The sequence below is a fragment of the Haliotis asinina genome, chromosome 2, assembly GCF_037392515.1.
Source record: "Haliotis asinina isolate JCU_RB_2024 chromosome 2, JCU_Hal_asi_v2, whole genome shotgun sequence".
Classification (NCBI taxonomy): domain Eukaryota; kingdom Metazoa; phylum Mollusca; class Gastropoda; order Lepetellida; family Haliotidae; genus Haliotis; species Haliotis asinina.
Window position 1 is genome coordinate 15,799,889 of NC_090281.1, and position 27,742 is coordinate 15,827,630.

Below are 27,742 nucleotides of genomic sequence, written 5' to 3' on the forward strand. Positions count from 1 at the left end.
ACAAAAAACAACTTTCACCTGGTTTGATCAGTCAGTAGATACACAGACATAGTGACCACTTTCACATGGTTTGATCAAACTGTTGATAAAGAAAGATAGTAAGAGACAGTGAATACTTTCGAGGGACACTGATAACAAGCTCAATTCAGTAATGACAAACGCTTTTGACTGATATGGAGAATGTTTTATCTCTGCCACATGGTATCAAAATTGATATATACCATTCAGTAATGACAAACGCTTTTGACTGATATGGAGAATGTTTTATCTCTGCCACATGGTATCAAAATTGATATATATCCTTTAGTCAGTGATGGATAATAAGTGATATTTAAAGATTAGAACAATTCACAGATATTCCTTAACTTTTAAGCTCTACATTCTGTAATCTTTTCACATGAGTTACGTAATAACTTTGCAAGGCACCATTTACATTTGCCATATAGAAGTGAATAAATATATATATATGATTTTATTCATAGTGTTTTGTTTGACTCCTTTACTAGACCTAGATGGTCAATAATATAGAATATAACAATATATTGTCTACATAATTTGGCACAAAACAACAACAAACAATAACATATTGGTGTCAAGAATATCACAGACAGTGCAACATGAAACTACAAGAATTAACTGACTGAATCCACACAGACTAGTTGCATGGCATTGTTCAGTCCTGTATGTGGTAGGTCATTCGACCCTATTCACCTTATTCACCTTATTCACCCTATTCACCTTATTCACCAGCTTTGCAATATACCTTAATATCAAAGTTATCTCACATTGGATCTTTCTACTGAAACTCCTGTTATCTACCTGCGACAGTGTTCGAAATTAACTTTTTTATGAAGCAGCAAGTACTGCTACCTGGACAGTGTTCAGAATTAACTGTGTTATGAAGTAGCAAGGACTGCTACCTGGACAGTGTTCAGAATTAACTGTGTTATGAAGTAGCAAGGACTGCTACCTGGACAGTGTTCAGAATTAACTGTGTTATGAAGCAGCAAGTACTGCTACCTGGACAGTGTTCAGAATTAACTGTGTTATGAAGTAGCAAGGACTGCTACCTGGACAGTGTTCAGAATTAACTGTGTTATGAAGTAGCAAGGACTGCTACCTGGACAGTGTTCAGAATTAACTGTGTTATGAAGTAGCAAGGACTGCTACCTGGACAGTGTTCAGAATTAACTGTGTTATGAAGCAGCAACTACTGCTACCTGGACAGTGTTCAGAATTAACTGTGTTATGAAGTAGCAAGTACTGCTACCTGACAGTGTTCAGAATTAACTGTGTTATGAAGCAGCAAGTACTGCTACCTGGTTTTAAAATAAGTAGCAAAGTCCCTTACCTGGTTGCAGCATTTTTTCTTAAGGCGTAAAATACATCATATAATCAGTTTACAACACATGATATGATAGCTTGTTAAGTACCTCTGCATACTGGTATTTATCAAGTTATGCAAATGTAATACCTTTACTTGTATTAGCAGACGACATCTTACTGCCCTTACACGTCAGGAAATGGTGATTGTCCATTATCAAACCTATGAAGCAGTAGTGTTATACTTCTGCACATGTGCACTGAGCTGACTGGTTCTCTGTCACAATTATGCGAGTACTGCAATATGTAAGTGGCCAAGAAGAGCAACTATGAGCCTTTTGTAGGAAATATAGATACCAGTGTTGGTATGTTTACGATAAAATGTGCATAAGTGGAGAACGTTCCCATGAAAATGACGGCTATTTCATGAACGTAAGCGGTTTCACCAAAATATACCAGGTAGAAAGTTGTCACTACTACGTGTGTTTTTTCAGCTAGCAAAATAGGATTTTGAGTAACATATTTGCTACCACTAAGCATTAATTTCAAACCCTGACCTGGGAGATAAATCATCAAGACATATCAAGAGTCTGTACTCCTTTTTGAATATCGCTGTTAGTTATATAACCTTGTTCTATTGAGTATGTGGGAGTAGGAAATGGCCTTCTGAGCTCAGTACATTACATTAAAAATTGTAGCAACCAAAGTTTTCCCAAATGAAGTATCATACGCAGTGCATTTTTATTCAACACTTAAGTTACTGTCAAATGATACGTTATTTCAAATTTATGGGGGCCGGAGGGATTTGTCATGATGACTCTTGTTTAATTGTTAAATTCAGAAAGGTGTATATAATTGTGGTAATATTTTCTTTGAGCTGGGACACTTAAATCAGATCTCAACTTTGAGCGAGCTTTCTGCGATCATACTCCCTTCTTCCATCTTACATAACAGGATGTATAAAATAATTGTATTGCTCTAATTATGTACATTCAGGACTGGCTGTTTATCTCCGTTTTCAAGACACAGTGCTGTAATCAGATGTGCTGGTCTGATGAATTTGAGAATCCTCTCTAATTATTGACTGGATATAAAGTTCATACGAAGACCTGTGGTTTTGCTAATACTGAAACTATACATGATGATTTGTGGATAGGTGGATGAAGTTCATAGGACGACCTTGTGTGAAAGATTATCAGATCTTCGTGCAGATAAGTTATATAACAGAGTAAAAGATAGACTTATGTAAGGTTGCCAAATCAAAATATTATCTGGCAGTTAGCTTATGCATAACAAATATATTCTTTGTTTACTGGTATGTTAACACAGTGTTTATCACATGTTATGAGATCATAGAGAATGCAGGGATACTAAAGAAAGCTGTCCACCCTGAGCAGGACGACGCAGAATAGTCCACTGTAATCATGGAAATAGCAACATAAACATAATACCTCACTACTAAAACAGTAGAAACGATAACTTTAAATCACTACACCTGGAGAAGAAATGAAAAGCCTGCAACTTCGAGAAATTCTTGATCACATGTTGATATTTTCAAGCTTGGACAAAAGTTACATCCCCTTTTTAACATATTTCTGTTGGGCTGTTTGGCATTTATCATCATCATATATGTGTGCACACTTTTATAGCTTAATTTCCATTTGTATGAAATGATTGACAGCAATTATTTCATCATATCCACTGCTTTTTCGACACGAGGGGATCCATGGTTGCTTGGAAATATGTAAGGTGGGTGAATCATAATGTGCATGCTCAGTACAGGTGAAAGTTTGCTGATGTGAAGTTTGTTGCAGTTTCATAGTCTTTTTTTGCTGCTTTTACTGTTTCAGTAGCGAGGTATTATGTTTATGTTGCTATTTCCACGATTAATGTGGGATTTACTGCGTTTTTCTGCACAACAGGAAAGTTTTCTTTGGTAGGTCTTGAATGGAAATTTGAGATCACAAAGGTAGAAGTATGTGCCATATATGTGATAAATAAAGGCAATACACTATACATATTTGCAGTATGTGGAAATGATTTAATGAAAATGTACAAACAAATAACACTTAAAGTAGAAATACTTTGAGACAAATATCATCTGGGTGGTTATAATATAAATATATGTAGCAGAAGTTTACTTATGGCCAGTTTACATGTACACACAGACTGTCAAAACAGTAACAATAGAGACCAGTTCAAAAGTACAATGTAAGATAAAAAAAGAGTCTTCGCTTGTTTTTGTTACTGCAGTGTAACATCAAGAAAGGAGTTAAGATTTTATCACACTTTGAATTTTTGAACTGGTCCCATGGATACTCCTGTGTGTAATATATTGTAAGCACTCTAACATCTAGTGCCTTTGTGATGCAAATTTGGGTAAAATCACTTCATTAGTTCTTAGATTCAAAGTTATTTGATCATAAACTCAATAGTGTAAAACTAAAACTAAACTTAAAATCCGGTGCTCTTTTTAATGTATATTAGGCATGTTTAAGTAGTTTTAGCCTTTATTTAGTTATTACATAGTTTATCACTCATATTGACTCAAACTTTTTATTTCAATTTTATGCTGACACACTTTTGCAGATTTAAAACTGAACATTGTTTATGGTCTAAATACTGCCATTTATCGCATCAAGGTAATCAATAGCCAGTTGATCATTGTGACAGATTATCTGTGTTATGGGCTAAATTTTATGTATATTTGATAAATCTTTGCTTGCTTGTGCAAGAGATTGAGGGTTGATGTCCTTTAATATATCAGTGATGATCTTTAACAAGTCCTGTAACACACTTGCTCTGTCACCAAATTTCATTTTAATAAATGGCATGTGTGATGCATCTCAAAGCAAGTGATTGCAGGCAATTTGCTTCATGGTTCTGTTCTTGTTTTTATATATTAGATATGTTCTCTTGCTTTTGAAGGGCCTTAGATGTTATGTCCAAATATTAAGTGCTATTAAATCACCATAATCAAGATCACTATGAATATGCATTTAGATGTCCACTTTACAATCAGACTGTTGATATTAGATATGAGGCACCAGTTTCAAATAGACTAGAAAATTATATTCATATGTCAAGTGTGTTAGGTTGAAAGAACAAATGTCTCTGAGTAGGACGGAAACAATTTACAGGAACAGAAATCAAAGATATTCATAGAACTTGATAGTGCCCTCCGTTGTGCCAATAACAAGCTTGTTATCAGAGCTGACAGACACAAACTTGACAACGTCCTCTAGGAAGAGGCACTTCTGTAACTGGCCATCATAGGTAAGGAGGTCAATTCGACCTTCACGCTTGTCTGTAACAAGAACATTCTTATTTCTGTCCACACACACCAGGTCAGGACCCTGGTAAATTTCCTCATCACTGTCTGTGTTGCCGTACTCAAATAATAAAACGCCATCCTTATTGAAACCAGACACAATATGAGTGGACGGATCACACACAAAAAAGTTTTCCTCACTGTCAGCAGCAATATGTTGTGGCTTTTCAAAAAGATACAGCCCTTCATCAACAAAGTCCTCATTTGTGATGTGTAGCGTGATTTGGCCATCCTTATTGTACACTGCAACATTTCCACCCGACTTAGCAGACTTGCCATAGTTTCGGTTAAGTTGGGCGTACCTGCTTGAAGAAATTATCACTTGACCATGTGAGTATGGAGCAACATAATTCAACCCAAAACTTTCAAGATGAAGATTTGCAAGGACTGAGCCACAGCCATCATTCGACAAAACCTTGACTTTGTAACGATTGTCCCCCCTTGTGACCGCGACTGCCACCTTTCCATCTGGAGCAACAGAGTGAATATTCCAGCCTTTTTCAACTGGTATTTGACCACGAATGATGCCGCGTTTTTCCACATAGTAAACACATTGACTTCCTGCAGATGCCGCACCAATGATGATATCTCCACTCTGGTTGACCCCCATTCCTTTGATGCAGTCTCGCTGAATGATGGAGGGGAGAGCAAGCTCTTTGGCTGGAGTATCCAGAGTAAGAGAGGGGACCTCATCTTGTGTTGAGGACTGGAAGGAGGAGTTGGACTGTTCCTGTTCCTGTTCTTCTGGTTCTTCCTGTATTGCCCTGAATGTCTCACTGGTGTTACTGGCACTAAGCATGTCATGGTCACGTTCCTCGTAGTCTTCCAGTTCCGTAATTTCTGTGTCATTTTCATGGCTTTCTATTGAGTCACTGATGCTTGGATGACCTGATTCTTGGGTTGTGGAAGTGTGAGATCGACTTGATCTACGGGAACAACTTGCCATGCCGGTTTTCAATTCTCCAAACAAGTCACAGATCTTCTCAACGTTGACGTCAGGTTCGCACAGGTTGAGGCTGACCAGGTTCACTGCCTGTGTTGGGAGTTCGGTCTCACAAAGTTCTCTGACCCTCCGACCTATTTTCTTCCGAAGCGACACTTTTTCTTCCTCTGAACCAAATGACACAAGTTTCTCTGTGAGGTCAGTAACAGCTTGAATAGAGGCAAGATGTAGCTCGATGTCATTGCGCTTTTGTTGGATGCACTGACGATTGTGAGACTGGTGCTTGTCTACCTCACTGAGGAGAACATTCTCATACTCCATGATGAGGTCACAGAGGACCTTGGTCCTATTCTTGACATCTGCCTGAAGGCGAATCTGCTGCTTCTCAACAACCTTCTCAGCTATCTCTAAATCTTTTAAAGTTTTCTTCAAGGACTTTGCATCATTGGTGAGTTGTTCAAGGGGAGGTTTGATCTTTATCTCAAAGTTATGAGACACTGCCGTCAGCTCGGCACACCTGTGTTCCTGATGTCTCTTGATGTGGCACTCAGCGCACAGGGCCATGTCACAGTCCACGCAGAACATGGCGCCAATGTCATAGGCATCATAGTAATCGCAGCACTGGGACAACACCGATGGGGTGTCCGGAGAGGCTGGCCGTGACTGGGGCTTCTTCTGATCTTCGTAGTCCTGAATGGTTTGAGTGCTGTGACTGGCTGTTTCCTCTTGCTGCTGATGGGACTCGGAGCACATCTGACATAGGAAGTCATCACAGTTTATGCAGTGGAACGATATTTCTGTCTTCAGCCCACAGTCGCGACAGTTTCGGGATTTGTCCCTCTTTGGTGGCTTTTGCAAAGAAATGGCAGGATTTGACAGCCTTCTGGCAAAAAGATTGTCAGGCAGTTTCTCCACTTTTTGCTGTCTGAGGGTTGTCTCGGTGCCGCAAATTGGACAACCAAAGTATCCATCTTCATCAGCATACTTTTTGACGTGTGCCTGCAGACAGTCCTTGCAGAAGGAGTGCAGGCAGGGGAGGAATTTGGGCTGACGGAACTCCTCCTCACACAGACGGCAGCAGAGGAAGCCACGTGGCACCACCCCACAGTGCTCCTCCATCTTGCCTAAAAGAGAAAACAAGATGTATCAGTTTACATTATCTATATGAACTAGAAATGTCAGAAATACCCTATAGGGTCATCTGCCCTGAAATTGTCAGAATGGTGATATCAGCTATTATGTTACCTATATGAACTAGGTAATGTCAGAACCACCCTATAGAGCTCTTCCATCTTCCCGGAACCTGTCATGATATCACCTAAAATTATGTGCATATACGCTTGGAAAAATGTCAGAACCACTCTAAAGAGCTTGCCCATTTTGCTGAAACGGAGAACAAAATTTATCAGCTCTGGTCATCTGTACATACACTTGGAAAAACTTCAGAACAACCTCACTGTATTGTCTTAAATATTAGTGAGTGAGTGAGTTTGGTTTTACACCGCTTTTAGCAATATTCCAGCAATATCACGGCGGGGGACACCAGAAAATGGGCCTCACACATTGTACCCATGTGGGGAATCGAACCCGGGTCTTCGGCGTGATGAGCGAACGCTTTAACCACTAGGCTACCCCACCCTCCCATCTTAAATATTAAGAACCTAATATATTGATGAAAAGTATCGGCATATGCTCTAGGAAAAATGTCACCATCACCCCACAGTGCTATAACATGTATATTATCCATGTACACAAGAGGACCATTTAAGCACCACTAGGCTGTTCTCCTTTTGCTTGAAATGTAGATATAACAGGATATAACAGCTATGTGATTTACCTACCTATGTATATGTGGATGTGCCTTTTGTGATGTAGGTGTGATAACGATTTCATAGCACTTGTGATTGAGACACAGATCAATTGTTGACAGAGTGCAAGCAGCTTTCTTGAGATAGTGTGTTCTACTGATGTCACAGGGATGACATAGTTGGTGTCATATTGACCTTTGATTGGAAATACAGTTCGCTCTGCCACCATGTATTATGTAACAAGTTGACTTGCTTTGAAGTATTATGAAGTCTGAGAGTTGTTCTTGGCTTTGACTGTGTTTAAAATCTTGAATAACGAACACATTACATTTGTGTGTCACAATAGCCCAGGGGCAGGGGGCAGTATGGTAGCCTTAAAAATAATGTGTTCGCTCATCACGTTGAATACCTGGGTACATGTTGAATACCCATGTGCGAAAATCACTTCTGCTGTCCTCTGCCATGATGTTTCTGAAATATTGCTGAATACGGCGTAAAACCTCTCACTCACTCACTCAGATTAATTTTACCACATTTGGACACTCATGAAAAATTACATGACACACATATAAAAGTAATAATATATTTCAAAACACAGACACTTTGTACTGGAACATATATATCTCGGGTTAACCAGAAGACCTAGGAAGATTTAGCCTCTTGTTTGAGTAGGAGTTGTGACAATTGCAGCTGCTTGACAACGGTTCATGAATCTGTGTTGAAATGTTGCACTCACAAAATATAGTAGTTATCCATAGAGTTTGTATTGTACAGTAAAAAGTTCAAAATCTATTAGTACAAAAGCTTATTTGGAAGAAAACAAATTGCTTCTCAAAATTTATCAAAACAGCAACTAGTTTGAAACAGATTTCTCCTTCAGCTTCAGTTAAACATTCTAAAATGAAGAAGATTTATACTTGAGCCTCAGGGCTCAAAATTTATGAGTACCGCAGCTAGTAATCAAATTAATCGTGCCTGTTTCCATCATGATGATCAACAAGCCCTGCAACATGGTAAACAATGCTAGGAGCTTTATTCTGTGAAAGGTTCACTCTGTTGATATCAATAACTGTGTACTCATAACATGCTGAAGTATATGAAACTCTAATGGTCGTCAGGCAGGACTCAATACTGTGAAAAGAAGACTATTTCAGGAGTCTATGCTGACAATAAAGTGTTCTGTCCAAAGTGAATGTCGACAAGTCATGTTCGTGATGACTTCCATGCTTCAGTGAGATGTTGATCTCAAAATGTGGTTTACAGAGATATTGATCGACTTCTTTTTTCATACGACCTGCTACATTGTCTTCTGACACTAAAAACATTTGTTTTTCATTTAGCTGTACTTTGTATTTATCAGAAACAGAAAAACAGCTCATGGTGATAATTGCATTGCTTTCCTTGGGGTTGTTCTGTGTCTAGTTGCCTAGTAACATAAATATTTATGACAGTGCTAATACATATAACAGGCCTATACATTTAGATTGTTAAAGAGTTGGTTTCCTGTAAATATTTAGTTGCTTGTGAGATAAAAAAAAAGCCATTATGTAGGGAGAAGACACAATCAAATGTTTAATTAATTCTGCTTCAAGTGATTCAGATATCTGATCCCAATCTCCCAGAAAACTGCAGTGAAGAGCGTGATGGACTATGTTGATGGAGATATTAATTACAAATGGTCTTAAGTTATGATGGTAATTTTGTTCAAATTAAAACAGAGCTAGTATTTGAATTAAAATGTATGTTGATGGCAAAATATTATATGTTATAAATGGAAATTTGTTATTTACTTGTTGCATAGTCTCTATTAAAATCATAGTTGACATTGACTGACATATTTCATCGAAGATGAATTCCGAAACGTACACACTCGAACAACAAAGGCCTATTGTCTCTGTTATAATACAGGCTGTGGGGTAATCAAATGGTTAAAGTGTCTGCTTATCATATTGAAGACCCTGGTTCAATTCTGCTAATGGCGTACAATGTGTGAAGCCCATTTCTGGTGTCCCCCTTCATGATATTGCTGAAAAATTGCTAAAAGTAATGTTAAACCATAAGCTCTCTCACTCGTCTCCGTGTGAAAATCTGACTTTGAATTGATTTTTAGTAATGCTTATAAATAAGAGGCATATTTTCTGATCCAGACTCGATTATTTACAGACCGCCACCATATACAGACTCGTGCCAGTTATATTCGGACACTTGACGTAATTTCCATAGACTAACACGTTATTCAGTATAGCGTAAACTATTTACATGGAGTGTGTTTACGATGGATTTTTGTAAAATTTGACAAGGTAATGTGAAATCATCTCTGTTTATTAGCACATAATTACACATTAATTTCTGATCTTTACTTAACCAATGACGTCACATCTATCACCTTGCATATGGATTGAAAATGCACAACCCCTTAGGCCGCCATGTTAAATGAGTTCATGGCACTGTGATATTTTAATTAAATAAGCAACAGAAAGTTAAACAGAAATTATATGATGGTAGGTAAGATCACTCCTCACAAATGAGCAAAGTTTGACTTGGATCTTATGAAAATTGAATTAATGAAATTTGTTTGTGCTACACTGATTTAACATGGACGCCTATGGAAATAACATCAAGTCTCTGAGTATAACTGGCAGGAGTCTGTAGCTGAAAGATTGCTGAGTGTGGCATAATTCTAAACTCATTCACTCACACTGTCCTAATAGCACAGATGTACATTCAGGCTTTGTTATTGTTAACTGAATGTTTTCTGTTACATCTTATCTTTGAGTTATTTATTTGTTTTACAACACCGTCTTTCAACTAATTTACAGACATAGGGCTGAACCACCTGTCTTAACCACAAAAAGTGGCTGATAGATTTTGATGAATTTTTTACCTCTATGTTTTGAACATAGGTTTTTATTTTCATGTGAAACATGACATTTTTTCAACCTATTATTGAGGATATGTTTATGATCATTTCTTGGAGAAGCATATATTATGTGAATATACATAATACAGTATACAAGATGCTGTATAACATAAATCCCCCCCTTCCATAAATAAAATGTCCCTTAGGAGTCATCCTCCATTTTGAATTTGTGTGCTGGAAGTGGGGGGGGGGTGCACTTGTGAAGGGAGACAGCTCTTCAAAATTTCCTTTATTGATTCCAATACAACCATTTTGAATTCTTTCCATTTACGTACTTGAATAAAAGAATTGTTAGATATTACCACCACTAATTCAGTGACATTAAGCACATCCCAATGCAAGTTACAAGTAACGAACTGTCATCTGTGAGATGACCTGCTACACTGATAAGGTAAGAACGTCATCTGTGGGATGATTCCACACCCTGCTACACTGACAAGGTAAGGATGTCATATGTGAGATGACTTCACAACCTGCTACACTGACAAGTTTAGGATGTCTTATGTGGGATGACTCCACACCCTGCTACACTGACAAGGTAAGGATGTCATCTGTGAGATGACTCCACACCCTGCTACACCTCACTTAGTAACACAAAGCAAAACTATCTTATTTGGGGTAATTCCACATCTTGCCACACTGACAAAGTAAGACAATGTAACAGTCATCGACATCCATATGCTGCCATATTTACACAATACAAAGATTACATACTTCAGCTTAAATGTTCCAATTCGTGACCAATCAATCATTAACACAGTAGGAGCATAATCTGTGAAGTGATGCCCCATCATTGATCGCTCAACCAATGATAAGCTTGAAATGATAACCAAATTGCATACAATAATTTGTGTTCATTTGCCCTGAAGACAGAAAGAAATCACACATGTCATAATACCGCTCTATCCCAGAATGAATGTATCATTCAACATTGACCAAACTCAGCGCAATCATGGGTGTCACTGACAAAATATTTAATGTATTGCTTTATCATGAGATTTATTGCTGCTGGCAACGTTTATCCCATCATTATCTATTTTTTCCAGTCTGAAAAATCAATTGCTGGATCCTGCATAGGTATTTCTTTGAAACAGATAATAATAACTGTCTGTCCTAGCAGCCCATTAACAAGACTGGTTCCATCTCATCTCGATTGAAGCCCTTTCTTGAGGGTTCATTATAATTTCTCTTTCCTTTGTTTATTTTCGTTTAACTCTGCAGGTATGTAGTTGCCTAGAGACAGTTTGTGTGACCTGTCGTTCAGTACATCTGGTGTTTCAGTGGGTTGTTTTCCCCAGAAGTACGGTATTTCTTGAATGAAACTATAGAATGGAGCCACAATAAAGGGTTAGTCAGCAAACTAATGAATAATTAATCAGCATTTCCCAAACCACCCAGATAGATTATTGGTGTTTGTTGAGGTGGATCACGCTGTAAGCACAGTCAAGGGACCTGAGAGTGATAATATATATTTGACAAATTCATCTCCAAATTGTATTTGCAAAATATTCTATTTGAAAGGGAATTGCACTACAAATGTCAAAGGAATTACACCTTGCAGATGAGGGAAACTTGATACATTTACCATTTCCCATGAGGTTCATCTTGTCCATTGTAGGTAGAAAATAAATATGAATATTGAAACCAACTGTATAAAGATATGAACATGATATGACGGAGTGGAATAAATAGAGTTGTTATAGATATAGTCGACGCCTCGTCTCTCTCTTCATCCGTCTGTCCAGAGCAAAACTCAAAAGCCTTTCAATATTTTTCTGCCAGATTTTGTAGATATGTCAATCAGAATCTGAAGTGGTGCCTTTTGCTATTTACAGGTTTTTGTGATTTATTATTTTCTCTATTTCCATGGAAACATTTCGAACTTAGTCTCAAAAGTAAAGAGGTGTGTTTCGTTTTCAGAGCATAACTCGAAAACTTGTCAATATCTGTCAGCAAGACAGCAGACACCAGAAGTGGTGTCTTTTGCTATTTACTGATTTGGGTTATTTACCATTTTCTTTCTTTCTTAGAAACGATTCAGACCTAGTCACAAAAGGGAGGGATGGACTTCATTTCTGGAGCACAACTTGAAAATGTTTTCATATCTTTCTGCAAAACTTGGCAAATATGTGAGGCAGACTTCAAAGTGGTTCCTTTTGCTATTTACATATTTTTATGATTTATCATTTTCCCAGTTTCCATGATTCAGATTTAGTCTCAAAAGTTAGAGATGAGCATCGTTTCTGGAGCACAAATCGAAAACCATTTGATATCTTTCAACAGATCTTGGCAGATATATGAGGCAGATCTTGAAGTGGTGCCTTTTGCTGTTTACAGATACATGGCATTTATGTTTTTCATGATTTCCACAGATACAATACAAACTTAGTCTGAAAAAACATCAAGTAACTGTCAGATGATTTGTCCTTTCAAATATGTGGGGGCCTTGGGGATATGTCAGCTTCTGATGACTCTTGTTTATATACTGTTCGGATTCCCCTACACAATCACTGATCCACATAGAATCTCTTGACGAGTAATGGTTGTTTGCAGGCATGCAGTATCAGCTATACTGTCCTATAACTCTTATAAAACAAGTTGTCAAGTGCATAGGGCCTCTTACCACTCGATGCAAATATTGTACATGATGTTGTTATCCAGCCTGATGTTATTAATGATAACTGACAAAAGTGTTTGTATGTTTGTTTGTTTGGATTAGGTATATAGGATCTAGATTTGATTAAGAAGTATTGGTGAAACATTAAGAGAAAACTATTTGATAAACTTTGTGCTTACTGTCACAAAGGCAGGCAGGGAACTGATGGGGACTCTATCCAATTTTTTGAGTAAGTAACTTGGATTGAGTATTCAGATGTATCATGTCTTGTCAGCTTTACGTAAAAGATACATTAGCAGTACAGGTTTCAGATCCAGCATTGTTACAACAGATACTTGAGTTCAGTGGTTGTCACAAATAAAAATTATTACTTTGAGAATATTTTGAGATTGATGGTTGTCAAAATTAAAAGGACTGCAGAATAAACTGTTCAAATTTTGTCTGATTAAAGAGGATTCCAGCACCATTTACACTATTCTGTTGTGCAGTTAAAAATATTGTTGACAGCTGAATCCCGACTGTCGCTGATCATGGCCACCCATCTTGCTCCTCTACTGGTGTTTAATGAATTTGCATTAGCTTATTGAAGTCTGTTGTTGCCTGTAGTCATTGTTGGAGGTCATGTGCCTTATTGAATTCACATGAATTACCATTGCTAGCAGATATTGAGAATCAGATTTCATTTCTTTATTTTCTTCATTTCTTAAAGGCCATGCAATGGTATTAGTATTTGATTCATCCCCTGAAATCATCCAGATTCATCACATTCACTTGGAAATTTGTATAACCTAAACCCTAGTCAGTGTATTTGTTATACCTGACTCCTTGCAGAAATGAGAAATATTGTAACAGTATATATCAAGATATCAATAAAATATAAATATACAGTATGCCCTCAGTTTAGATGTTCATACTGGTTATACAAGACCAAATCCATACTGGGTTTAGTAAGATAATCATGGATATATAATAAATAATCACAGCAGAGGTAATACAAGACACTTCTCACCCATTTATTCCAGTAAGGTAACATGGCACCACAATTATCACATACTACTTACCACACAACTTGCATGAACAGCAATTTTCAAACACCAATTTGCTCTGCTACCCAAGCAATAATATAGCCATGTTACTAACAACAGGAGGCCATGACCTACCAGTTTTAAATGGAAGTTAACGAGACTCCCTCTACTGATTCAGACACTATCTGGAAGCATGCCAATACAAACAAAGGGTTTTCCTTCTTCACGCAAAGCTATTCAGCTGTGATATGGAATAAACTTATGGGTGTTATATGTGAAATAACAGTTTTGTAATATTTCCTGTTGATAAAATATGTAGGAATGATTGCTCTTTCTAAAATTTTAGTGCTCATATTAGCTAAAATATGTAAATGAAAAACAACATAGGTTTGGGTTGTTTTTTTTTATATGTATAGGGAATTGGGTGGATGTGTTTGTGTGAATTTCCTGGGTAGGGGGCTACACTGTAAAGTGCACACTTGCACAAGAATGTAGAGCTCGGTTACCTCGTCAGAATCACTTTCAGACTATATATGTGGGTATTCCTGGAGAGTAAGAGAGCATGTAATGCGGGGGGGATTTAGTTGACACCTCGTCTGCCTGTCTGTTCGTCCCCTGTCGTTCATAATCATTTTGTTTCCGGAGCATAACTCAGAAACCGTTCAATATTTTTAGACCAAACTTGATAGATATAGTGATCTCAGCCTATGGTTGTGCCTTTTGCTATTTACAGATTTTTAGCATTTATATTTATTTTGTTTTTCCGTGTTAGTCTTATTTTGGGGTGGGCTTCGTTTCCGGAGCAGAACTCAAAAGTTGTTCAATATTTTTCTGTAAAACTTGGTAGATATATCAGTCAGAAGCTGAAGTGGTGCCTTTTGCTATGTACAGGTTTTTGTGATGTATTATTTTCTCGGTTTCCATGGAAACGTTTCGGACTTAGTCTTAAAATGGAGGGATGGGCTTCGTTTCCGGAGCAGAACTCAAAAACCATTCAATGTTTTTCTGCAAAACTTGGTAGATATATCAATCAGAACCTATAGTGGTGCCTTTTGCTATGTACAAGATCTTGTGAGTTATTATTTTCTCGGTTTCCATGGAAATGTTTTGGACCTAGTCTGAAAAGTGAGAGGTGTGTTTCATTTCCAGAGCACAGCTCAAAAACTTCTTAATATCTGTCAGTAAAAATTTCTAGATATGTGTTGCAGACCCCAAAGTGGTTCCTTTCGGTTTTTAAAGGTTTTTGTGATGTATTATTTTCTTGGTTTCCATGGAAACGTTTTGGACTTAGTCTCAAATTGGAGGGGTGGGCTTCATCGTGTGCCCCCAAACACTGGGCTGAGCCTTGATTATTTACAGCCATTTTGAGAGCACTGGAATATTAACGACTGGCTTGAGATGTAAACAAACACTTAATCACTTATTATCTCTCAATTTTGCAAACTCACTTGTATCTGTTATAGCTGCCCTTGAGGACTTTAAACTGTATGACTTGTTTAGTCTCAGTATTTATTACCAGGTCTTTGTGAGAATGGCTAATCACGTACATGCCCTAGCAGAATTGTTTTGACATACGAATCTGTATCAGATGATCTATATTCCTTTAGGACTCGTTCATTATGTTAACTGGTAGTTTAAATCATCTTTTCACTTCAGTCTGGTAAAAAAATCATCTATACATTGATTACATAAGGAAATGCAGAATAGGTCACTAAGTCAATTTTGAATCTGGAAGTACATGCACATCAATGTTTTGAACACATGGCGATAGTTATTCATTGATTGTGTTGTGTGAGTTTAAACCTGTTCCTTTTAAATGCTAAATACAATGTTTATTCCTGATACAGGGTATTTACTGTCCTTAGACAGTCTTACAGTAACAGGAAAAAGAAGCAAAATGTATATGATAGGGTACAAGTATACAGCTGATAGGATTAATTAAAGATGATGGTGAGAATGTTATTCTATTAAGTCAGCAGATGGGATGAGTTATCCATGATGTTTGTTGATTGAAAGTTGTTGTCAGCAGATTGCGGTTAACCCATGCAAGTTTTTATTTGCTGTTGTCATGAAGTTTGTTTAAGAGGAATTGCTGTGATGCTGTGTTAAGGGCAGTTGATGATATCATCTGAAGTGGTTTTTTTTATACTATTGTAGATGTCTGGTGTTATAATATAACATGTATATGGCAAGACATTTGACCGGCACAGGCATTGCCCCACTTACAACTTATTTCGAACCACTCTTTCAGGTTCTTGTTCTTTTTAAGTGGTAGCCATGAAGATCCGGGTTAGAACTGATTTTCAGCAAATGAAGCATATCGTAAGGGGCAGCTAACATCATCATGTGGTAAGACTTGGTTGGCTTATGTCATCGTATCCCAATGCTCATGCTGAAGGAAAATAAGTTGAATGGATAGTCAGCTTCTTTGTGGCAGTGAGTGCAACCTTTCAACAATCACACAAATGATCATTTGATGATCAAGCAAGTGATGACGCTTGTTTGATAACGGCATTAGTACCTATGCCAAAATGTCACACTTATTGCCGTAAAGAAGTTGACTATCCATACAACTTGTTTTCCTTCATCTTTTCAACATCTAAAATGCTTCTCAAAGAGATGCTCATGCTGTTGATCACTTGATTGTCTGATCTAGACATGAATATTTACAGATTGTCGTTGGAATATTACCGAGAGCAGCATTAAGCTTAACTCATTCAGTCGGGTTTTTTTTTTAAAGTGTTATAAGCCAATGGCTTTCAATAGTGTTTTTAATGAAGGTGATGAAGCCTAGTGGTTCTTACTCACTATTCATGTTAAAGCTGGCAGGGTATCTCAGTGGGCTATTAATAAAACATTAAAGTTCATTTATCCTCCCTTGAGCCTCTTCATCACAGCTACCTGCCACACCTCCCTCACTAACCCAGTCCCCACAGACACGTGCAAACACGTCAGGATTTGTTGAAATTGAGTTATCAAATTGAGGTTACTCCTAGTTTGAAATTGTGAGGAATTGCAATCTTAGTTTCACTGTATTTGGTGTACGTTTTTGTTTAAAATGAAATTTATCAGTACATTTGTACTGCAACCAGACTGTCATGGTTAAAGTATTCGCTTGTCACACCGAAGGCGTGGGCTCGATTCCACACATAAGGTATAATGTGTGAAGCCCATGTTAGGTGTCCCCCACCATATTTCTGAAATGTTGCTGAAAGTGGGGTATAACCCAACTCATTCACGCTTATATTATCAACCTTGTATGGCTATATGCTTTCACTCACATTACTTCTTTCATTTTGAGATGGTATTATTACCATAGAAAAATGTTTGAGTATTATTCAAAAGTTATGATCATGAAACTTCTCAACTATGTTCTCAAAAGTGAAGTTCATAATACCTTCAAAGCTACCCTTACCTGCTTGCACATGCTGTTTGACTCTCATTCAAAAGTTTCTTTATGATATTTTCTGTAATATTTCATCAAATTTGTTCATGACATGAAATAGGTGAGCGTATAGAGAGCTCAGTCTCTTAGATATGGCTTTGATCCAGTTTCTCAAATGTTCTGATTTTACTTTCTAATTTTATTTAATGTCAACATAGAGTGCTGTTGAAGTTGAGTAATATATCTTTGTATAATTCCCCATATTTCAACTCGACACAAAGAGAAAGTGATGTACTAGTGTTGATTAGATTTTATTCTGGGCTCTCCCTGGGGTGACTATTGAGGTGGCAATAGTCTATTGCAACATGCTATTGCTGTAGCGATAGTCTATTGCAACCAAGTATTGCAATACTATTGCAACAGTTTTTTCCTCCTTAAATTTTCTCACTTGAAGTCATTTCCCGCTGCCTCTATGCAATATTTAATGTGCTAAACTTTTTCACCTGATTTAAAGGTTTAAAGGTTAACATCAACAAGATAAGTCTCATATGGATAGGATCAAAAAAGAGATCGAAAATGAAACTATGCTCAGACTTTAATCTAAACTGGGACCAAGGTGACTTCAGCCTTCTTGGAATTACTATTTCTCTAGATTTAGATGATATGGTAGATATAAATTATAAGGAAACATTAAGAAGTTATTAAAACTTTAATCTCCATATGGTCCACACGTAATCTTACTCCCTTTGGATGAAATACCGTTTTGAAATCACTGATTATTCCCAAGTTAAATCATTTATTTGGTGTCCTTCCTGACCCAGATTCAGAAGTTATAAATAAATTTATAATTATTAATATAGTTAAAGATGGAGGTTTTAATATGCCAGATTTGAAAACATTAATGCAAGCAGAAGAATTATCTATCAGTAGAAGATTTCTCAGACGTGAGTCAAATTTGTGTCATCTCTTCATGTATAATCTCCCAAAGCTTAGCGCATGCAGTGGTTTTCATTATAATTGTCAACATTTGAAAGAGGACTGCCTCCCACTGATCCACAATAGATATTATAGAGAAGTTTTAACTACATGGTGGCATTTTATATCTCAAAACCATTCTAACCATGACATAAATGATATACTTTCAGAAAGTCTATGGTGTACACAACAAAAACATTTTTGTTGGAGGTAAACCAGTGTTTTATAACAATGGTTTGACAAAGGGGTGCAATGTATTAACAACCTACTTGATTCTAACAACAAAATACACCCTTTCGAAAACTCTTTAAATCTTTTTAACCTGAAAACTGTCTTTGTTACATATATGGGTCTTATCATGCTTATTAGATCAATAAAGTTCTATTTGAAATCACTTAATATACCATTGTCCAAGATACCATATCCAGTTCTACCAGCAAATATGAAACACCTCCTTTAAGATATAAAGGGGACACAACACTTTTACAAAATATTATTGACAGACACTACTACAAAAAATGTACACTGCCAAAAATGAGAGCAAAATATTTTAAGTAATGAAGGGCTATCCCATGACTGGAAAAACTATAATGAGATACCTTTCACATGTACCAGTGACGCTAAGTTACAGTGTTCCAATATAGAATAATACATCACATCTTGCTGACAAATGCACTGCTATCTAAATTTGGATATGTAGACAATTCAAAATTTGACAACTCGAAAGTGAGTCACTTGATCACGTTTTCTGGTCTCATAACAACATCACACATATCTGGCAAAAACTTGAAATTTGGCTGAAATGTAAAGCACACATCAATATTGAAATAACGAAAAGACATGTACTTCTTGGTTTTCCCGATAAAATAACAATCCTCTAAACATTATTATCATTATCTTCAAAAACATTTTTGGGAGCAGATTTAAAAAGAAAGTGCCACAGTTTCAAGTTTTCCAGAATGAACTAAGGCACTACTATATGATAACTAAATGTTCTTCCCTACTGGAGTGTAATATCAACACCTTCTATAAGTTTTGGTTGTCATGTCACGGACTGTTTATTTGATGTGCACAACTTCTTTTTATGAATTTTGTTTGATGCATTGTTACAGCACAACTCAAGACTGTACAACCCAGCTACCTGTGACATTAGAAGTTGAACAGTCACATTACCTTCTTACTGCATTACATTCTTATGGAACCCATTCAGTGAGTTGCAGTGATGTAGCCTAATCATTAAAATGTCTGCTCGTCACACTAAAGTCTTGGGTTCAATTCCTCACATGGATACAATTTGTCAAGCCCATACCCGTGGTCCCCAGCCATGATATTGCTTGAATAGTGCTGAAAGTTGCATGAAACCATACACACTTACTCGCTTATATGGCATGAACAGAGGCTCATTAAAACAAAGAAACTTACCCAATGACACACCAATATGCTACAGCAGCATCATGGAGACAGTGACAGATCCTTAGAAATTCACAGGTGTTAAGTAAATGCAACTACTCTCTTACACCAGTATAAGGCTAAACTTCACCTAATTTCATCTGTTACCAGTTCACTGTACCAGTAAGCTTCTTATTTAAACTGCAGTTCTACAGTCAGGCCAGCAACTTGAGGCAAATGGTCGAAGACCACGTCATTTATATTTTGCCTAAAGTATTCAGATCGGGCAGACGTGAACCATGATCATGTGATTAACGAAATAGATACATTAATGTAGGCTTCATGTCTGGTAGTTGCAGAAAAGAATTAGTGATAAATTAGTTGGCTCTTTGTTGTCTTGATTTGTTATGGAGAATATTGATTGCTCTGCCTCAGAGGAGTTGTTCATTAATCGAGTAGATAATTAGATGTTATATTTAGCTCATCCACACTGTTTGTTAGATATTGGTACAAAGCATGGAAGAAAATCTGATGAGAGGGTTTAGGCTGTTTCAGTGGTAAACAAAAACAATTTCAAATTTCAGGCTGAAATATTGTCTTTTTTTAGCTGTAATTATGCAATGCCCTCTTAGTGTTATTTAGATGGTGGCATATAGTCCTATCATACTTGAGGTAGTGCGGTAGCCAAGTGGTTAAAGCGTTCACCTGTCACACCATGTTCCAGGTTGGATTCACCTTATTTTTGGTATCACCTGCCATGATATTGATGGAATATAGCTAAAGTGGCGAAAAAGTGAACTCAATCACCCAGGTGTTTGGCACGAAAAGCCCACAATTTAACCACTAGGCTACTCCAATGCCTCTTTAGTTATGAGTCTCATTTTGGACTGCACAGAGGTTATCTACCCACATCAGACATCTTCCACCATGTCATTTTGTTTCACAGATGAATGCCTACCAATTGCTGACCTCTGTTACTTCACTGACATAATCTGGTTTGGGGGCTGTAATGTCCCTAATAAGTTTTGGTCAGGGCGATACAAAACTAACACCTAATCTTTTTAAATAAATTAAACACAATAAATAGGAGCACAGAGACTTCCTTCATTTTTCAGAAACTGTGGTAATCTAGACAAGCTACACTTTCTATACTTGCATGGTCTGCACTGGTTATATTTGTTTCCGCATCTGTATAGCAGGCTTAGATTCAGCCTATAAATCAAACTGTACTAGGTCTATGAAGATCCAGATGAGAATTGTTTTTTAGGCAAGCCATGCTTTTCATACAAGGCAACCAGCGAGTGCAGGTCTTACCTCATGTATTGTCATGTCCGAGCTGTAGATATCAGTCACTGGATTGACTTGTCATGACTGGAATATTTACAGACTGCAAAAAATTGCCGTGAGTAGCATCAGGCAAAAAAACAATTGATTTTCTCTATATTGGTTGTCATTTCTTCATGTTTTGTTGTTTAATACGACACCAGCAATATCCCAGCAGTATGCAAATGATGGCATCTAGATCTGTGCAGTAGTTTAGTGAAGTGCCTACATAATCATCATCCTTGATTTTCTTCTATCCAGAATCAGTTGTATGGATAAAAGTCTCAGTAAACAAGCAGGCAATATTTTTAAATTTACTAAATGATATGTTTTTGTGAACATGTGTCAAAATATAGTATTTGTATTTTATGACATTTGTAGGTCAGTGGCCCTTTATATTTGAAGTAGTGTACTCTGAGTACTGACCCTGAGTGACTACCTCATTAATCATGTTTAACTACTCTACAACTAGATAATCAAAACATTGTCTGATGACAAGAAATGTGTTATTTTCTAAGAATATTTGCCTACATCTATTCCAAATTAAAGGCGGCTTTTGTATTTAACTGCCCGTTAATGTTGTCTGTCTGAATATAACTTTGTGGGTCATGAGCAGTTATCTCCTCCTTATTACCAGAAGGTAAACCTTTTCGGTTGCCTCAAATTATTTTTAAAAACAATAAAGCCTGATTTCATGCTTATTTTCATGTTACTTGTTTTCAAAAAGCAATATTGAATTAAATTTAAGGATGAATAAAGTATATCAGAGTTTAACTGCCGTAGGATTTCTATGGCTGAATTGAAATATTGAGATTCCATTGGGTAGCTGTGTGGTAAGAGGGGTTTTATAATGGATCTGTTTGTAAGGTTAGTGAAAACTGGGTATGTCTTCCTCATATCTTTCCACACTACATGTATCATAATGAAACACTCATTTTGAAACAAACACACTCATTCCAGCATCAGTTGGAAGTCTTCAGTATTGCATTGGATGTGACTTAAGTTGCTGTTAGCCTATGATCCGAATTAATGATTTAGGAGCTTAATAGAATATCAATCTGTGCATTTTGATTTTAGCATTTAATCACATAGTTCATGCTCTTTAATGTATTTTCAGAATTGAAGCTTTAAAGGTTTGTCAGTGCAAGAACTAGAACAGAAAGCCATGGAGGGACAGTGAGGAGTGATGGATATGGTGATAGAAGTCTCAGTTACACATAAGAGGAATTAAGTCACTAGAGAGATAGTTGGTCAGGGATGTCACAATTTATTACTTTGTTCTGTTGTTTGTTGTTTGACACCCAACTAGGCCATGGTATTGATGGGATATTGCAAGCTCACATCTATTGTTATTCTCGAAACGCAGGATGTTAAGCATTAGGCTCTGTCCGTCCATACCTATGTATGTATGAATTGGAATATCTTAAGAACCATTGATTATATTCTGTCTTGGTACGTAGGGTCATGACAAGATGTGAAAGTCAAGTTTGATGACCTTGACCTTCATTTCATGCACACAGGGGGACTTAAATGTTTTACCCTTGTCAGCGAGATTTCACAAGACTCATTCACTGGTTTTTTTCTTCATATGGAACACAAACCTTCATATAGGTGAAGGCACAGTACACTCTTGAGATTGGTGGTCATCACATAATTATCAAAGTCACAGCGACACTTTCAAGATTTCAACACATTAACCTGCATTTTATGCTTGTCAGGAAGATATCACTGGATTTTCTTCATAGACTTTGAAGACTTCTCTTGATTCTTTTGTGATAAGCAGTTTGTTTATGACTAATTTAACATTCATGTCAAGGTCAAAGTTAGTCTTGAAAATATTTGTGTTTGAACAGCTACTGAGCAAGATATCAAGAGAGGTTGACTGGTCATGTTTTGGGTTTTTTGACAGTTAATCTTAAACTACAGCCTTCACTTTCATGATTTTTTAAGTCTAGCTTGATATTTTTCAGTTAGAGAATATGTCACCTTAGAATAAGGCTTAGTCTCTGGGCCACTGCCTTTATATCAGTAGTAAACTTCCATATTTCCACATGTAGTATATTCCATGATCTGTATTCAACTTGTATGTAAAAATTTAAAAAGTGACAATGAAGGTGAAATGTATTGATATGTTTTGTTTGATCAAAAAGTGAATATATCTGAAAAAATATGACAAACACTATTATCTATTTGCTTGGATGTTAAAACAAGCTATTCCACTCAAGAGCAGTAATACTCAAATATACTGTAAGCTAACTAAGATATTCACCATTTAACAGGATTTCCCATAAGGACTCAGGAAAGAAATGGCACCATTTTCAGATTTCAGATTAGGATGTGCTTGTATGTTTCAACACCAACAGAATTGATTTCTTTTATCCTGGGCTGATGTTTTCACAAGCTCCTCAAGTTCAGATGGTAATATGTTTTGAAAGTGCCGCTGGATTCTAAGGAGTGACATCTTGGTAGAAGCTGACATTGCATAATGCTAGAAGGTGCATAATGGAAGATTGATTGAAATGACATTCCTTGGATAGGATTGATTGACTGTCCTTTCAGTTCCACACACCAAGCTAAAGAAATGTTCTTTCATAGTTTCACTGTTGTATTATTCATAGTTAACAAAACACTTCTCTGTTTTTTCTTCAAAACAATAAGTGTAGCAACCATTTGAGTATATAATGTATGTGATCGATTTTAATAGGAAGAAAAGATGCAGCCAAGCAAGAACAATTGCTGAGTCAAGGGTATTTTTGTCAAAATATGCCAATATCTGAAGTTCCAAGACTAGAGTCCTTGGGGGGATATTCATGCCTTTATCTTTGAAAAGAAATCAAAAATTGAATTACCAGTGGCCTAGTTCAGGTTGTTATACATCTGATGAAAGCTTATGCTTTGCAAAGTTGATCCACTTACAAAAATATTGAGCAATTAGAAAACATCAATGTATTGGTTAAAAGGCTTTTAGCTCATATATAGGATGGAGTGCAATATGATAGTGCCTGAATATGTGAAAGAAATGACTTAATGGAAAAGAGAAAAGAATAAAATGTTTGATAATGCTTTTTCCATACTTCCTAGCCATATAGACTAAGTGTGAAATCTAATTATGTCCTTTTCTTAGATATAAAAGTTTCAGTGAAGAATCTATTGGAGCTCTTCATCAAGCACATTGAATAAGTGTTGCCACAAGAGAAGGTATATCCCTACTATCAAGGTTCACAGTTACTTCTTCAACTGGGGGTGGTGGGGTAGCCGAGCGGTGAAAGTGTTCACTCATCACACAGAGGACATGTTCATTTCCCCACATGGGTACAGTGTGTGAAGCCCATTTCTGATGTTCCCCTACCATTATATTGCTGACATAAAACTGAAGTCACCCAGTAACTTTTTATCATACTAGCATTTGTACTTGTGAATCAACAGTCATTATTTAAGTCAAGACTGTATACTGATATAGGTGTCTATATAAGGTTTGTGAGGAAACCATGTGTATTTTGAATAACTGGGCGTGATATCCTGTAAATATTGAAGCTAAGTCCTCACCAGATTAATGAGACTGTCTCATCCATTCAAAACTCCTTCCCCAAGATTAAAATGCGTCACGAAATAAATTATTAAAGATCACATGCAGCCAAAAAGAAAACCTAGTTAAAACACAGTTGTCACTTATTCATGAAATATAAAATATATTGCTGGTTAAGAAAAAACAAATACAATTATAAACATATAGTTGCAAATCAAAATCCTATATTTTGTACTTGGTTTTACCACCCTTGAAACGAAGCAGCCGTGATACTGAACCCAGTCAGAGCTGGTGGGTGTGCACTCAGGTGTAACAAAGCCTTTTCATTGGTCACTGGTAAGTGTGTTCCGATACGTTTAGCTGGGTCTTTGTTTATGGATCGTAAGCCAGATGGGTGTTGATTTCAAATTGCATGTGGTCAATCATTGAGATTGTGAATTTCATATTGTCATCAGCAGATATTCAGACAAACATATAGGTATCAGTGAACCAGACATTGAGTTTTTTCTGTGACAGGTTATCACAATCAACATCTCTCTATGTAATGAATACATTATTTACTTGTTTGTGCATACAGCCAAGGTTAGACTTCTGCTCATGTCCTCATACACCGGGTAGGCATACTGTTTCAAGCTGCACAAACTATTCACTGTGCATGCATTACAAAGGCAGTGCAGCATAGTTGTTGAAACCACTTGGGTAAGTTTAGTGAATCATTTGAACTCTGATTCCGTAGGCATTTTTTTCATCACATTTTTTTTTTCAACTTTATAGGCTGAATTGGCATCAATCAATTAGCAGGTATCAAAATCTGCAAAGTTGTATTTTACGTTGCATGTGACCTTTAATTGATTCACCCCACCTATAATCTAACCAGCAAATGAGAATGCCAAGATTGTTGACTTAATTCAATGATTGAGTCACTTGAATTTTTTGTTTGCTCTCCGTCAGTGTTGGCAGCTATTTGTGCTGCTAAGGTGTGTTTACTAAATCCAGCACACTAGGCATGCAATGTGATTTTGAACATGCTAAATTACATTAGATTTCATTATTTGTTGTGGGCTTTATTATCTATTTAAAATGTCTGTCCAGTGTGCAAAATTAATAGGCGAAACAGAGTCATGTTGCTCAAGTTAGCCAGGGATACTTGTATTTTCTTGCATTAAATTTTTAATTTATGGTAATTGAGAGGCTTATCTTAACCACAAGGATTGTTAATATTTGTATGGCAAAAGTCAGATTTTGAATTTCTGTAATATTCATAATAATCATATCATTATATGTGAAATAATCATATATAGAGGATACTAAACAACCTTCTGTGTAATACCATTTAATGATTTGGTATCAAACGAGCGAAAGTGAGTTTGATACTATATCTTTAACGAGTTTAATAAAAATGATATTTCACGGAAGTGAGTTTAGTATTCTGTTTATTACTTGCCAACATAAATTGACAGAAACTGCCGTGAAATTCCCTCCAGTGTGAGGACTCTCAGCTTTCCGAGAGTCAAGCAAGGTGGAGTAAAATTGCAACATTGGCATTAGTATTGTGACGTCACAACTTTAAACCATTTTGACATCATACGTCAAGCGGTATTACACTAGTGTAATATTGCTGTAAAAATATTACACTGCAGTATCTTCAACGGGCGAGTAATAACATTATATATGCTTATCAGCTCTGTTGTATATGTACCTGTGTTTACACTATATGAAATTACTTTGCACCAAATACGCAATCAGTCCTGAAGTTTTGAAAATATGCTATGTCTCATTATCAAAGAAACTCAAAGTAAATATTTATCGATCAACTAATAGAATATATGCAAATATGTGTGGATTGATTGCTAGATAAGATGATCAAGGGGTCTTTCAGGCTGAGAAATGGAAGCTGACGTGGATAGGATCTATGGTGGGACTAGTCAGTAATAACTTCAGTATCTAATGCAAGAGGTTTAGGTGTATGAAACTTGAACAGGATGTTCCCTGAACTTAAGAGGAAAATATCCATCATATTGATGCATCCCTTAGTTACAGGTTCTGTGTTGCGGCACCAAGATTCAAAATATATGAAATGGGTCTGTCAAGACAAAAATATATTGATTTCATCAAGGTGATAATCGTCTAAGAGCTGAGATACTCTTCTGTGTCCTCAAGATTAAGGTTACTCATTTTGCTGGATCTGAAATACTGTTCATTGTAGCATTAACCCCAACAGACAAAGTTTTTACCTTCTCTGAGGAGAGCCAGTTCAAGGTTCATGTCACACCATGTTGGTGAAGGTGGAACAGCATCGTCCTGTGCTGCTCCGTCCATGCTGGCAGTCTCCGCTCACCTCCACACAGGAACCAACTGATGCCGATCAGCGCTTACCCTTCACGTGCAGGCACTGGACCGGGAATCAATATTAGTGCTTTTGTCTCCCCCAGTTCCGCTGCAACCACGGGATGTATTGAGCACTTAGCACCCAGCTGACTTGTTGGTTGCCTCTGATCACCTGGATGTTGTTGTTGCTGTTGATACAGTAGAGGTTGTCAGAGGGAACCTGATAGATGGTTTTATTGATGTTTGGCCATGACCTTCAGGAAAGTTTTCTCAGAAATCACTCCATCCCAGGAAAAAGCATGATGCAATAGTTGAAGAATGTCATCAATTTCTGGCCTGTATATACTTGTGTTATGTTAGTTTTGTAAGTTTATCTTGTCAGGCTTCCATCCTAGACATATTGTGATGTCTCTTGTCTTGTCAGTCATTTCTCTTCATGTTCTTCATCCCCTGAGCTTCAAGTGTTGATAACCAGGTAACCAGACAGTGATGATGTGATTTGTCTATGCATCAGATTGAAGGTTCTCTTGGATGTGTCTCTACCTCGAAAACCTCAGTTTTGACTGTCAGTTGGTTTTAGTCTAGAAATTCTGAGACTGCTAGCATGCATCCTCTGACACAGACTTTGAATGATCAGACTTTCAGACCTTCAGTGGCTTAATCTTCTTGGGATCATGTCCGTCCCAAGAGTATTTGCACTTTTCAACACACATGATGAAGGTACCCAGACTTGACCCTATATGCCAACAACACACGCAGCAGTCTATGTCCAACAATGGAGCAGCTGATCATGGCCACTCCACACCTGCATAATTACACCTCATGAAAGCCTTGCCATGCTGTGGCCTC

At 37.0% G+C, this 27,742-nt stretch overlaps 2 protein-coding genes across 2 annotated transcripts in view; one reads left to right on the forward strand and one right to left on the reverse strand.

Annotated features, from left to right (window-relative positions):
* The window catches only part of LOC137273308 (tudor domain-containing protein 5-like), a 68,323-nt gene that overhangs the window by 15,280 nt on the left and 25,301 nt on the right, over positions 1 to 27,742 (forward strand). The window lies entirely within an intron of this gene.
* LOC137272294 (tripartite motif-containing protein 2-like) lies at positions 4,473 to 26,884 on the reverse strand. The gene is made up of 2 exons (XM_067804657.1): positions 26,800 to 26,884; positions 4,473 to 6,721 (listed from the first exon to the last, which is right to left on the reverse strand). The coding sequence occupies exons 1-2, from the start codon at positions 26,882 to 26,884 to the stop codon at positions 4,473 to 4,475; spliced, it is 2,334 nt and encodes a 777-aa protein (XP_067660758.1).

What these genes read in the sequence shown, in the direction of transcription:
- LOC137272294 (XM_067804657.1), bottom strand. Translation starts at nt 26,884, where the DNA reads ATGGACGGAGCAGCACAGGACGATGCTGTTCCACCTTCACCAACATGG. An exon ending in ACTGGCTCTCCTCAGAGAAG is followed by an intron (nt 6,722 to 26,799) that starts GTAAAAACTTTG and finishes TTTCTCTTTTAG; the next exon opens with GCAAGATGGAGGAGCACTGT.